Here is a 12,802-nt window from a genome sequence, read left to right as displayed (position 1 = left end):
CTAGTTATGTCTGAAAAGGGGTACGATAATGACAGATTTTAGAAAATTCATGAGCTCTTTATGAATTTTAATGTAATGTAAGTCGACCTATTTCTTCATCTTCACAGTTTGTGTATGGGGATACAGCTGTCACTCAAATGACATTCCTGCGCCTCCTATCAAAGGAAGCTTCCCAGAATATCACCTACCTGTGTAAAAACAGTGTAGGGTACATGGACGACCAGACGAAGAACCTGAAAAGAGCTGTGATTCTGAAAGGGGCCAACGACCTGGAGATCAAAGCAGAGGGAAACAGCCGATTCAGATACACTGTTCTGCATGACAGCTGCTCTGTAAGTCTGGGGGGTTTGCCATTTGCTGTGGAGAAATAGGACTTTTGTGCCTTTTCAGTTCTTTCTTGAATTAGGAAAAAATCCATAGAAGGAAGTAATTAAAATGCTGCCGAATTGTATCACAAATTGCAGAAGTAACTGATCAAATAGTCATTTTACGACAATTCTAGCTTTATGTAGTAGAAGTCTGCATTTATTTAGAGAATATTTACAAATTACTACTTCTTAATGAGTGTGCTGAGATATGTAATCTTGCCATTTTGCATTTCCCAGTATTTGTTTACCTCTGAGTGGAATCACACAGATTGGTGAGATAACCACAAATATTTTGTCTGCCAGATGGGTATGATTATTGCAGCAGTGCGGTGGAGGAACCTGCAGTGAGTTGGAATACTCATTGGACTACACAGTACTCATTCACTACTCCAATGAGTTGAAAAGGAAATGTTCCCCCCCAAAAAATTCTTAGTGGGAATAGAAACCAGCAACAGTAGTAGATTTTTTCATGTTCAGTAGCAGCCTCAGCCAAGTACAAGACACTGGCAAATATTTCTGAATTTAGTTTTGCACCTGAAATGAATTAAGGGCTCTCTGTCCTTTGAAGTAGTGATGTGTGCAGGTGCATATTAACACACAGAGGAGACTTTCACAGCATAAAGAAAAACCAGTGCTGTTGTCTCAGCCTGACAGGTCTGTTCATTACTGTAACAGCAAGAGAGCAAGATCTCTACCTTTCAAAATAACCAAGGTGCAGTGCAGGTGGCGTTGCTCAGAGTGTGTCACTCAGCAAACTTACATTGAGATCCTTCTGAGCAATCAGACAGCCGACTCGCCACTGGAATTTGGGCTGGTTTTGACATGGCCTAACGCCTAATTTTTTCCTTTTTTTTTTTTCCCCCCCTTCTAGAAACGTAATGGGAACGTGGGCAAGACTGTTTTTGAGTACAGGACGCAGAACGTGGCGCGCTTACCTATCATAGATATTGCACCAGTGGACATTGGCGGCACCGACCAGGAATTTGGAGTTGAAGTTGGGCCAGTTTGCTTCGTGTAAGAGGAAGGGGGGAAATTACCACACTACCCAACCAACAGCAGCAACTAAACACGTGAACTTAGACTGATTGAAGTTAATCCTGAGACTCTTGAAGTAATGGCTGATGTTGGATCAGCACTGTATATACAGCTCTTTCGAAATGCCCGGCCTCCTTTTGAATATTTATTTTACTTGCAAATGTTCTAAGTGACTAGAACCAACTTTTTAGTACAACAGTACAATTTTAAGAGGATCAATGACCACCTTTTAAAAGTAGTATGAATCCTTATGAATCTTTTTCCTTGGTTTCGTTTCAAATAATTTTGAAATTTGCAGGTATTCAAAATAGTTAGTTTTAATGTGGGACTATGTAAAGCTCTAAGGATTATTTCTTTTGCTTTGATATGTACTGAATAACAGAAAAGTAGAGCACTTCTGTGAACCCTTGGCTGTATTTCAGTCATACCTACTCCTTCTATCCCAGTTTGTCTTCCTGTGGTTGCCGGTACAACAGACATTCACAGAAATCTGTGTCTTTTGTAGAAGAAAACCTTCAGGCAAGATCATCTTAGTTTGGCATTGTTTTTCCTGCACTTTCCTATGTAAGTCTGCTCAGAAGAGAGATCCACAGCCATGATTAATTTATGAAGTAAAAACACTACTGGGGTAAATGTGAGTTTTCAGTAGGGGTGTCCCACATATAAAATTTTAAGGCCAGACTTCACTTCTCACAATGTATCGGTATAATTCCATTAAATAATCCTTAATCTTAAAATACATCTTAAACCAAATACTTGTTGATTTTCCAATACTTGCCCATCTAAGAAGCCATTACATATCAAATTATAGAGATGTCTTATATATGGTGCCAGTTTCTGTACACTGCAAACCATTCACATGTATACCAGACCAATTGCTAATAAAGGAAGTTTAGAAATTCATTGGTTTTAGCTGACATTCAGACATGCATCACCAGTAATTTGACTTTCTGGCCTTGAGTTGTCAAGGCAGGACAGTTCCATCATTTCTTAGCATGAGCTACCTCATCTCTGGAAGTTGGGATGCAATTAATATTCCTGTTTTTATTTTAGATGTTAAAAGGTGCTATGCTTCTGTTGTTATTTCAAGAAAGGAGATAGGCAGGGCAAAAAAAAAAAAAAAGAAAAAACCCAACAAAAAAGTGATGGTGCTAAATGACTAGAGAAGGCTGATGAAATAAAGATACCTACTGTCAATGTCATTTTCAGAGCTTAGCTGTTAGGCTTATGGTGTTTGAGAGAACAATGTTACAGTGCATTTATTTGTTGGTCATTCAGTATATAGAATGTTTTGTACCTCTGTCATGCTTTATTTTGTAAAGTATGTGGGTACAAACTTACTTAGGTTTTTTTTGTTCCTTTATTGCATCTGTGCTCTCCACTTTCTTTTTTGTTTGTTCTTTTAAAAAAAATAAACAGCTGGGGCTATCCCTAAAGAAAGTCATGCACACAGCTTTATTCATGTATCTTTGCAAAGCATTTAATTAAATACATGCTTCTTGCTATGTAAGTGGTTTCCTTTCTCCAGTGTGTCCCATATCAGTTCATTTCCAGGAAATTAAAAATAGAAGTATTTAATCTTTGTTTGGTAGCTCTTTGCATATCTCATTTGCAACGCACTCTCCTGAAATATTTCAAACCCAGGAATATAGGGATATTTTGAATCATGTCTTCTGTGCCACTTTTTGCAGATAGGTGCCAGTTTGTACAAAGTCATCACAGCAAGCCTATTAAAGCTGCCTAATGAGGATTGTTTGAGACTCCAGAGAAAGAGTTTTTGTTCAAGATGGAATGAAATGTAATCTGGCCAATTCCCAATGTCCGTGTAAGTTATCACTTATAGAGAACAGTTTCTGGACAAGCTGTAACGTTGCATTTGTGGCAAAGCAGGCAAGAATTTACCTTCCTTTCCCACTTCTGAAAGGGCAGGAGCTTGGCAGTTTTCCAGGTTGTCCATGTGCATGTCCTACAGGAGAGACACAGAGGCTGGGAAGAGGGAAGCTGACAGGTTCACGCTGATGTTACCTGTTGGCTTTTATTACCCAGGCAGGAACTCTACCATTTCTTTTTTACTAGCATGAAATTATTTCTGTGAGAATGTGACTCAGGAGTTAACTTATCTACTATTGGATCCTTGAGAACTTTTAGATAATGTTAATTCCACAGAATTATCTGAAATGTAATGGCTTGATTCAGTGTGTTCAAGCACAGGTAGATATCCAGTGGCTGTGATCCATACTTCTACAGCACATTTATCCAGATGCACAAAATAAATAATATTTGGAGTATAGGTTAATGTTAGAAAGTTATTTTTAACCTCTAATTTTCATGAACAGAGTATTATAATCTAAGGCTTTTTGGCCTTAGTCAACTGAGTGAAAAAGTCTGATACAACTAACTGTAACAAAAGAACATTATTACAATTCTAGAAACTTTAGTGAAATATTTTTGCATGTTTAGTAGGGTACAATCTTCCCTGCCAAAAACACGACAGAAGATGTGACCTACCTTCCCTACCATGACAGAAGATTGTGACAACTGTAGGAGCCATCATTGTGATTCAGGAGCCTCTGCCCTCTAAAGAACAAGCTGTGTGCTTCCACACAAAAATCAGAGCAAGTCCAAAGCATTTCCTGCTGCCACATTGGTGTGGTTTAACCCAGCAAGCAGCTAAACAGCACTAAACTGCTTGTCCACTCCTCCCCTCAGTGGGGGAGGGAAGAGAGCTGGAGGGGAAAAATGTAAAATTCATGTGTTGACAGAAAAGAAAGGGAAAATAATAATAATAATAAAAGAATTCAAATGTACAAAATAATGATGTACAATGCAACTGCTCACCACCCAGTGACCTATACTCAGCCAATTCCTGAGCAGTGGTTCCTGGCCAGCTTTCACTGCAGTTTTATACGTTGAGGATGACACCATATGGTTTGGAATGTCCCTGGGATCCATTGACATCAGCTGTCCTGGCTGTGTCACCTCCCAGCTCCTTTTGCACCCCCAGCCTCCTTGCTGGCAGGGCAGCATGAGAAGCTGGAAAGGCCTTGACTTAATGTAAGCACTGCTCAGCAACAGCATCAGTCTGTTATCAGCAGTATTTTCGTCCCAAATGCAAATCCAAAACACAGCACTGTACCAGCTACTCAAATCTGTGATTTCCTGCTAGGAATTTTATTCTCTGCTTTGTAGATGCTCCCAGAGTGAGAGGAGGAGGTAGCAGGCTTTTTCAGGTACCTTGGAGCTGTTATAACAAATATGGAGAAGTTGAAATGTGAGTTATGATGGGAACATTCACAAAAATCCCATGGAAACTGCAACATCTCCGGTGCCTCCAAAAGTGATCTTTAGTGACTGCCTTCTCAGGGGGCACAGATTCAGCAACAAAACTTGTGACCTTTAATCCAAAGTTATTTATGGCTAAGGGTATACTGAAAGAAGAAAAAGGTTGGATAAGCTTAATTTTGCCAGGTACAACCTCAGGAAGCAGAATTGGCTGCTGTGATGGGAAAGCAGCAGTGTGGCTTACAGTCAGTGCTTTCAGAAGACGCTCTAGGCCGAACCCTGGAGTCTGTTTTTGCAGGATGAAAAGCAGGTGGGAAGACAAGAACACTGGGATTTTGTCCTGGGTCTTCATTCATCCTGGAGCAGCAATCCCTCAGTGTAGTGCGAGCTACTTCTCACCTCCTCCCAGTAAACAGGTAGGTAGAAACACAGAAAGCATCTCTTCATCTCCCAAGTCCTAAAACCTCCTGCAAAATATCTTTCTCTTCTGGAACTTTACGTCTACGTTTATATAGATTTTCTTTAAGAGCATAGCAAAATATAATCAAGGACATCTGGTTACAAGCACATGTTGAATTAAAATGCTAGATCATGATAAAAAAATTCATACATTACTGTAGCTCAAGATTTTTGTGACGTTGTGTGTCTCATTACTCACATTTCCCTAAAGAGGCACTTGGTTTAAAAATTGAAGTCTTCCAGACCCAATTTCTTTCCTGGTGTAAAGAAATGGATAAGATTTTTCATTGAACCCTCAGGGTTTCAGTCTTGTTTGAAATGGATGTGTTATCAGTAATAAGAAACATATTCTAATTAAATGACTATAATAATGTGGTCTTATTGTCCTAAATGATGAGTCCTCCAAAATAACACCTTTTCCAGCCTATATAAATAACATGCACCTGACAAGGAACACTAGACATTAGATTTTCCTAGGAAACCTCTCAGGACAGCCTTAGCACAGCAAAGTTTGGGTTGGAAAGAAATTTCTCCTTTATGAATATTGTGGGGACAGCTTCTTGGTTTTTTGTGCCTCTCATTCAACTTCAAGACTCTCTTTCAGCTACGTAGACAACAATATTTTTTTTCTTTTCTCCAAGATAGTTTTAAATTTATATGACAAAGGAATATGCACCTGAATATGTACCTAAAATCAACTTCTCTTACAGCTTCAAAAAAGGTGTTAGTGTTTTCATCCAGAGCCTTTCTGGATGCTTAAAATGTAAGGAAGGCAAACAGGGAATTGATTTAAGTCCTCTCTGTCAAGAGCCTTTTTTCAAACCACAGTTTTGGATATATGCTCCTTAGTTTTAGACTAACTACAAAGAAGAGTTTACATTTTTACATTTTTCTACCTCTATTAAGGCAAGTAAAGAGTCTAAAAACAGGTTAAGAGCAGAAAAAAACATTATTTTTTTTACTACTGTAGGATGCGGGACCTAGGTTTTTTTTCTCCCCTGTAGCTGCCTGAGATTGAGCAGAGATGGGTAAATACTCTCTTAATCTATGGGTATTTTAATTATTTTTTTCAAGAAACCAAGGCTATATGGAAGATTTATTAATCAATGGGCAGTTGGTCTCACTGAGGGAGGATCCCAGAAGGACAGAAAATAAAAAAATTGCAAGAGGAAAAGCAAAACTTAATGGAAATGTAGAAATAGTAAAGAAAGAAAAAAAGATTTCCTGCAAGTGTGCAAATACTGCACGGAAAACAAGGTAAAAATGATAGTGTTAGACAATGATGGTATTATTGTTTAAAAAATCATGACAAAATGTAAAACTAAACCAGCAGGTCAAAAGCTGAACTCGAAATGCTGAAAAAATTGAGGACCCATAGACCCAGTTGGCCAACCTGTGTGCTTATGCTAGAAAAAAACACAACATTTTGATTTTTGGATTATTGTTTCCCTTTAAACCCCTTGCTGTGAGTTTAAAGCTTTTGTTTTGTCGTGATTTCAAGCCCATTCCGAGGAGTTCAGAATATCCACAAAGGAGCCTGCTCGAGCAGAGTTCCTCTGTGGGTTCCAGGGAGTTCAGTTGATTTCTTAAAATTTAGGCTGGATTTGTCCTGTTCTACCTGCTGTCCTGCTATTCAAAAATTTAGCTCATGTTAAAATCAGAGGTAATGCTTGTTAATGCATCAAATAAAGATCGTGAAAAACCTGAAGAATGTGATGAATTGCAGCTGAGAACCACCTGTGTTAACCCCTGCCCTGCCTGCCCCAGGAGAGCATTTGTAGTCAAAAAGGGAAGACCAGGTACAAGGGACTATCTTTCTTGTGAAGCTGTTGCTCATTCCTGTGAAGTGATTATTGGACAATATATTTAGGAACAAGAGAAGAAATTTGCTTTTTCCACAAGCCAAAGAAGAGGAGTGAGTAACTAAGTGTGTTTATAATTTGTTTATAATTAGGGTCTAATTAGACAGCAAACTTTTCCTGTTAGAGGAAAATTTGCTGGATATCTGTCAAATTTTGGAGTGTTTTAAACATCATTTCCATAAAGAATGTAGAAAGGAGATGAACTAGTCCACTTGCCAACCAGTCCACCTTCACCAGCTTGGTCTCCTGCAAAAGAGCTGCACCTTTAGGTGACAGCCTGTGAGTAATTGGAAAGGTGAAGTTTCAATGCAGTATTAAAAACTGAATTAGTGATGTCTTGAGCTCTTGGTATGAGTCAGGCAAACCTTTGAGGCAGGGTTTAGTTTGTTTACATGTTTGTCTGGGGTTTGTTTGGTTTTATTTTTTTTTGGCTGGGGCTGGGGGTTGTTTGTTTTGATTTTGGTTTCGTGGCTTTTGTTATTGTTGCTTTTTTTGCCTTGTTTTCCCCAAAGAGTAATGTGGTAATATGAAAGTACAGACATACGAGGGTCATGGTAGCTTAATGGGTGACCCTCTGAAAAAAAAAATCACAACGTTTTTGGATCAAGTAAATTATTTTATGTTGGTCTTGGTTATTTCTTTGTGTTTTCTACAAATGCTCCAGTAATCGCCTTTCATTAGAAGAAATTATTAATGAAAGACTTGACAACTATGAGTGCTTTAGCAAATAGCCCCCAAAACTGCAGTTTTAAGGTTGAGTAATTGTTCCCAGCCATCCACCCAGCCCCAATAGCAACGGGGATAACAAAAGCTACTTTTTTTTCTGCTGTGGGGATTAAGAACAGGTGTTTCCAATGCATTTTTCCAGCAGCCAACATTTTTACCAGCTGCTTTCATAAAACTTCAGTCAGCTAATTCAATGTAATTTGTGTCAGATTAATAGTATTACATACATGCAATAATATTACACACATGTAATTCTCATCTTCCATAAACAGTATTCAATTTTCACCATCAAATGGGGAGGTTTCCTGAAAGAGCCAATATTTTTTATGAGTTGTTGGCACTATTCTTTTATGTTGCATTAAGAATAGTTGTGCCTGTGTTGATGCTGCATTTGTGCTGTGAGGGTCTCCCCAGGCCCTCACTATTTTTGTTCTGTGTGCCACGTCCAAATTCTGCAATGCCAAGGCAGGGCAGTATCTTGGCTTAACCCCAAATATGGTGAGATTTCTTAAATTTTTCTTAAATTTTTCTTAAATTTTTCTTAAATTTTTCTTAAATTTTTCTTAAATTTTTCTTAAATTTTTCTTAAATGTTTCTTAAATTTTTCTTAAATTTTTCTGCTAATTTTTCTTAAATTTTTCTGCTCATTTTTTTCTGTTTGGTCCAAGTAGAATGTGTTCTCAGAGGATGCATAGTCTATAATTGTCAACGAGAACTTTTAAGAACCTGATAATTTTTTTTTTAAATCCCTAATTTTTGTTTGACCTTGTTTTTAGAGGGTCCTTAATGATCCTGGCCTGTGGAGCAATGCATGGTTGTGCTAATGATGTGGGGGCAGGCTCTCTACCTTCCTCCATGGGAAAGACTGAGTAGCATCTATCAGCATCTACCTCTGGGAGAGGTTTCCTGGCCTGGGTTCCTTTGTGTGGCTTGTTTCCTTCTTGTGGCCTCAAGCTCAGACCCTGCCAAACTACTGTAGTAATTGCTTCTCCTTAAATTTTTGCTGAGATCTGGGGATCACTTGGTTGTGCAGTTCCAGTGGACATAAAAAATATCAAGATGTTTAAACTGTCAGCTCTGGCAAACTGCTGGTGCCTCTGGCCAGCCCTTCAACCATTTATTTATGTAGCCCATGACTGCCTATTTATTTAGACTCAGGCGGGTTTTTCGGGGAGGGAAGGTTGTATTTTCTCCAAACTGGAGAAAATATAACTGCCTTGGTGCATGGGCTCTGTTTTGGATCCTGCTGCAAAGAGCTGCATCTGTGTGGATAGAGAAGCTCACCAGGCTTGCAAAAAGGAGCCACTGGACGGAGAGGAGTAGGAAAAGTAAGAAAGAAAAGTTCCTAGTAGTGTGCCATAAACTGCATCCCTTAGGATTACCAGGGTTTCCTTCAAACAAATTATCTTTGAAAAAATCAGCTGAAGTGGTACCAGAGTTGTGTCCTGCCTTGTTAATTTGCTTGAACAAAGAGATATAGATAGTAAACTTAAAAAAAAAAAAAAGATAGTCAGTTTTATGAAACAACAAGGAGTTTTATTAAGATATTTTATTATGTGTCTCTGTAAGGAATAGACCAACAACCATATAAAAGCTTACAAAGATGGTTAACCTTCAACACTATAAATGTGTTAACGTGACAGAAGAAATTCACAATTTTGCATCTTTATTGACTTTTACAGAGTGAAGGGAGAAAGTTCTCAACTATGACGTGCCAATGGCTATCTTTGACAGGAGACATTTACAATTCTTTAAATCCTTTACATTTTTGGGTTTTTAAGCAAGTCAATAACCCTGACTTGCAGAGTTAGGAGTGAAAAATACATTAGCACCATCATATTAGTCTTTTACACTTCCCTAATTTTAGTGGTCTTGACCAGCAATGACAGGAAAGTAGAGAAGCACCTTTGACAACAGAATACAATCCAACAATAAAATTATGGTGACTACTGACATTAAGGTATTAAACTCTTAAAGTATACTGTACTTTTCACAGCTAATCAGTACAGAAATAGATGTTTTTGTACCAAATGATTCTATGGAATTGACACTGGGTCCAATGTGTTTTGACTGATTTGATTGAGTTTTGGTTTGACTCAGACACATCCCAGTTTCTGTCCATGTTGAGGTAGTTGAAACAGGGAGGTCTTCCTAGCTTTATGGACTGCATCTTGGAAAGAAGGGTAAACTTTGGTACTGGGAGCAATCAGTGCTTTTTAAATTGGCTAACATTCAACTAATAGAACACAGTGTTGTTTTATTAAGTGTTGAAGTTGTATTATAGCACCACGGAGACATGTTTTGAAGATGGAATTTGGTAAAAAAAAATAGAGCAAAAAGCATTTTTACTGTATTTTGTGTAATAGCAAAAAAAAAAAAACACCCTTGATATCAAATTGATTTTTCCCCCAGAAATTTTGTTAATAAATAACTGGGATACAGATGGTCACCTGTACTAGCTGACAAGGCTTAAACAAAGGAGCATGGTTGGAGTGTGAATCCGTTTGCTGGGGTTTCAGAAAGAGCAGAATCTTGGATTTATAAGAAGCAGACTGGGCCAACGTCCACACCAAATTCCTGATCAGGACCACCGATATCTATGGGTGCAATATCAACCACGGGCAACCTCATTGGCTTGCGTGTCCTGTATTCAAAGACTGTTTTACCCCATTCACCAGTGTGTTTCTGTGAAGTTAAAAAGAAGAGGAAAAAAAAATGTTAGAGAAATGAGTGTTGGGGCAGTGTGAAAATCATCCCACAGTTTATCAGATTTCATGTTCTCTATTTCCATCCTAACGTGTCCCTTTCAGCCCCGTGAAAACTGGTTGCAGTCTCTGTGGCAGTGAACATATAGACAAGGCACTCTTCATTTCTGGACTGTTTGTGTGAGGGCTTGTGGCTCAAAAGGGTTGGAATCCTGATGGACAGTAAAGTGCTCTGGTGCAGTTCTAGCATCCTGACTTTGGACTGAAATGTGCTCTGCCCTGCTGAGAGATGGTACGAATGGCTACTCTGTAAAAGTGGTTTTGGCCTCTAGAGTGTCAGCAGTGATGAGGCAGCTCTTCATGTTGGTGTTAAAGAAATGACCATGAAGTGGCTGTGAAGTAGATATGTTCACACATCCTTAAATGGCAAATTTAGCATACAGCGTTTGTTGTCCTTTTGGAACCTTAAACACCAGGAGGGAGAAAATGTGGACAGTAATAGTGTTTTGCATTTGTTACTGGGAAGGCTGCAGATGCTGATAGACCAGCATGCTCAGGGGTGTTACTGCTCCTCTCCAGTGCTTTCTGCTGCAGTGAAGAAGGCACAGGGAAGCAATATTGGATCTGCAAAATAACTGCGTTTGCCCCTTCCCATAATCACAGCCCATGGCTTCAAATCAGCTAGCCTTGATTTGTTGGTATGGTTAGTTTTAGAGCTGACATGGGATGGATTAAAACTTGTTGACTGTGACTTCAGTGTGTTGACTCTAAAGCAAGGAGGTACATGTAAAGCAAATATTTTAATGGAAGTGCACCTCACTTTCTACACTTGCTATGGGAATGAAACTTCTAGTGTACAGGATCTAAGTTTCCCCTGTTAGGGGCAGCTGTATTCTTTCCTTGCCCAGGCCATGCAAAGCTCTCTCCTTCTTATTTATCTGCATTATTTATCAAACTACAGCAGTAAATTCCTGTTTACTTACCGTACAGCCATCTTCAAGAACAGCATATGTGAATTTGCTGTTTCCTTCAGCCTTGATCTCGCTTTCCGTAGAGCTCATCAGTTTGAGAGCCTTTTTAACGTTCCCACTGGCTTCATCCATGTAGGCAATGCTGTTCTTGCAGTGGTAGGTGACGTTCTGGGAGGCACGGCTGGAGAGGATGCGGAGGAAGGCCAGCTGAACTTCTGAGACGTCCTCGGGAAGCTCGGGATCCCCATAGCTGAACTGCAGAGTGCCACACATATACAACAGTGTTTAGTCGTGTCTAGGGACAGCCTACATCACGATTATTTCACCTATTTATTTTTTAGTAGGCTGTGATGTGCAATATGGGCTGTTAACTGTGGTTGTTTCTCACCTGGAAGCCTCCATTCATAGATTCTCCAAACCAAACGTGTTTGTTCCCACTGTGTGCACCAGTCCACCAGTTTTTCCTTGGCACTGTCCCAGGGTTAGCACTGAGGCATGTCTCACCAGTTTCCATATTGCAGTATACTTTAATAGCATCCATCTTGCAGCCCTGGTTTGGATCAATCCAGTACTCCCCTAGAGGTAAAAAACCCCCAAATGTTAAGGAGTTTAATATATTTGGAGAAGAATCTGACTGCACGATGGTAAAGCTTATTTCTATGCCAGATTCCTGAGCCAAATTAGGAACCATATTAATTTTAACCGAAGAGATACCACAGAAAATAAGATGATATAAAAATATACTGGGTTCATGTGAATATTGTAATGGGACTGACATTTGAAATAAATATAGAACTTATACTTGTGATGTTTTATTCCCTAAAATTATTTAAACATATGTTCACTTATAAGGACGTAAGGAATAGGGTTGAAATCAGTGCATATGCTGTTTAAATGTATAGTTACTTAAAGTTTAAAATTATTTTTATGTTTATCATCTTTATCAGGATATTTGTTAAAAAAAAAAAAATCAAATTTTTTATAGCAGATCACTGCATTTAAATACTCAGTTTAAAAAAAACAAAAACCAAAACAAACAAACCAACACCCAAGACCTGCTACCACTGGTGAAAATAAAATCTAAACGTACCGCTCTTGAGCTCGGGATGGCAGAATTTCAGATCTCTGCAGTTGCGAGCTGGATTCTTCCGTGACCCGTCAGGACTAATGATGTTTTCAATCTGGTTGTTAATTGATTTCATTGTAGATATGATGTCACTCAGATTGATATCATTTTCTTTTGGCTCATCTCGATATTCATACCCGTAGCCCACTGGACCTTTCTCACCAGCACCCAGGCCAACCGCACCACCACAGCACGGACCAGGAGGACCAGAAGGACCAGGAAGACCAGGCTGGCCTGGTGGACCCTAAAAAATATGATGAATGTAGCC

General features: G+C 39.0%; 2 protein-coding genes across 2 annotated transcripts in view; one reads left to right on the top strand and one right to left on the bottom strand.

Moving 5' to 3' along the window:
• Positions 1–2,847, top strand: part of COL5A2 (collagen type V alpha 2 chain) — a 100,163-nt gene extending 97,316 nt beyond the window's left edge. Inside the window, exons 53-54 of the mRNA XM_029959567.1 lie at positions 108–332; positions 1,240–2,847. Of these exons, the coding sequence (XP_029815427.1) occupies positions 108–332; positions 1,240–1,386 (372 nt within the window). The 3' untranslated portion in view covers positions 1,387–2,847. The remainder of the gene's footprint in view (positions 1–107; positions 333–1,239) is intronic.
• A 6,399-nt stretch (positions 2,848–9,246) lies between these two features.
• COL3A1 (collagen type III alpha 1 chain) overlaps positions 9,247–12,802 on the bottom strand; it is a 50,745-nt gene continuing 47,189 nt past the window's right edge. Inside the window, exons 48-51 of the mRNA XM_018071669.2 lie at positions 12,499–12,778; positions 11,797–11,984; positions 11,421–11,663; positions 9,247–10,417 (exon numbers count right to left, since the gene is read on the bottom strand). Of these exons, the coding sequence (XP_017927158.1) occupies positions 10,271–10,417; positions 11,421–11,663; positions 11,797–11,984; positions 12,499–12,778 (858 nt within the window). The 3' untranslated portion in view covers positions 9,247–10,270. The remainder of the gene's footprint in view (positions 10,418–11,420; positions 11,664–11,796; positions 11,985–12,498; positions 12,779–12,802) is intronic.

This window comes from Manacus vitellinus, unplaced genomic scaffold, assembly GCF_001715985.3.
Source record: "Manacus vitellinus isolate BGI_N305 unplaced genomic scaffold, ASM171598v3 scaffold_20_pilon, whole genome shotgun sequence".
Lineage (NCBI taxonomy): Eukaryota > Metazoa > Chordata > Aves > Passeriformes > Pipridae > Manacus > Manacus vitellinus.
The sequence above is the reverse complement of the archived record's forward strand: the minus strand, read 5'-3'. Positions and strand labels throughout refer to the sequence as shown.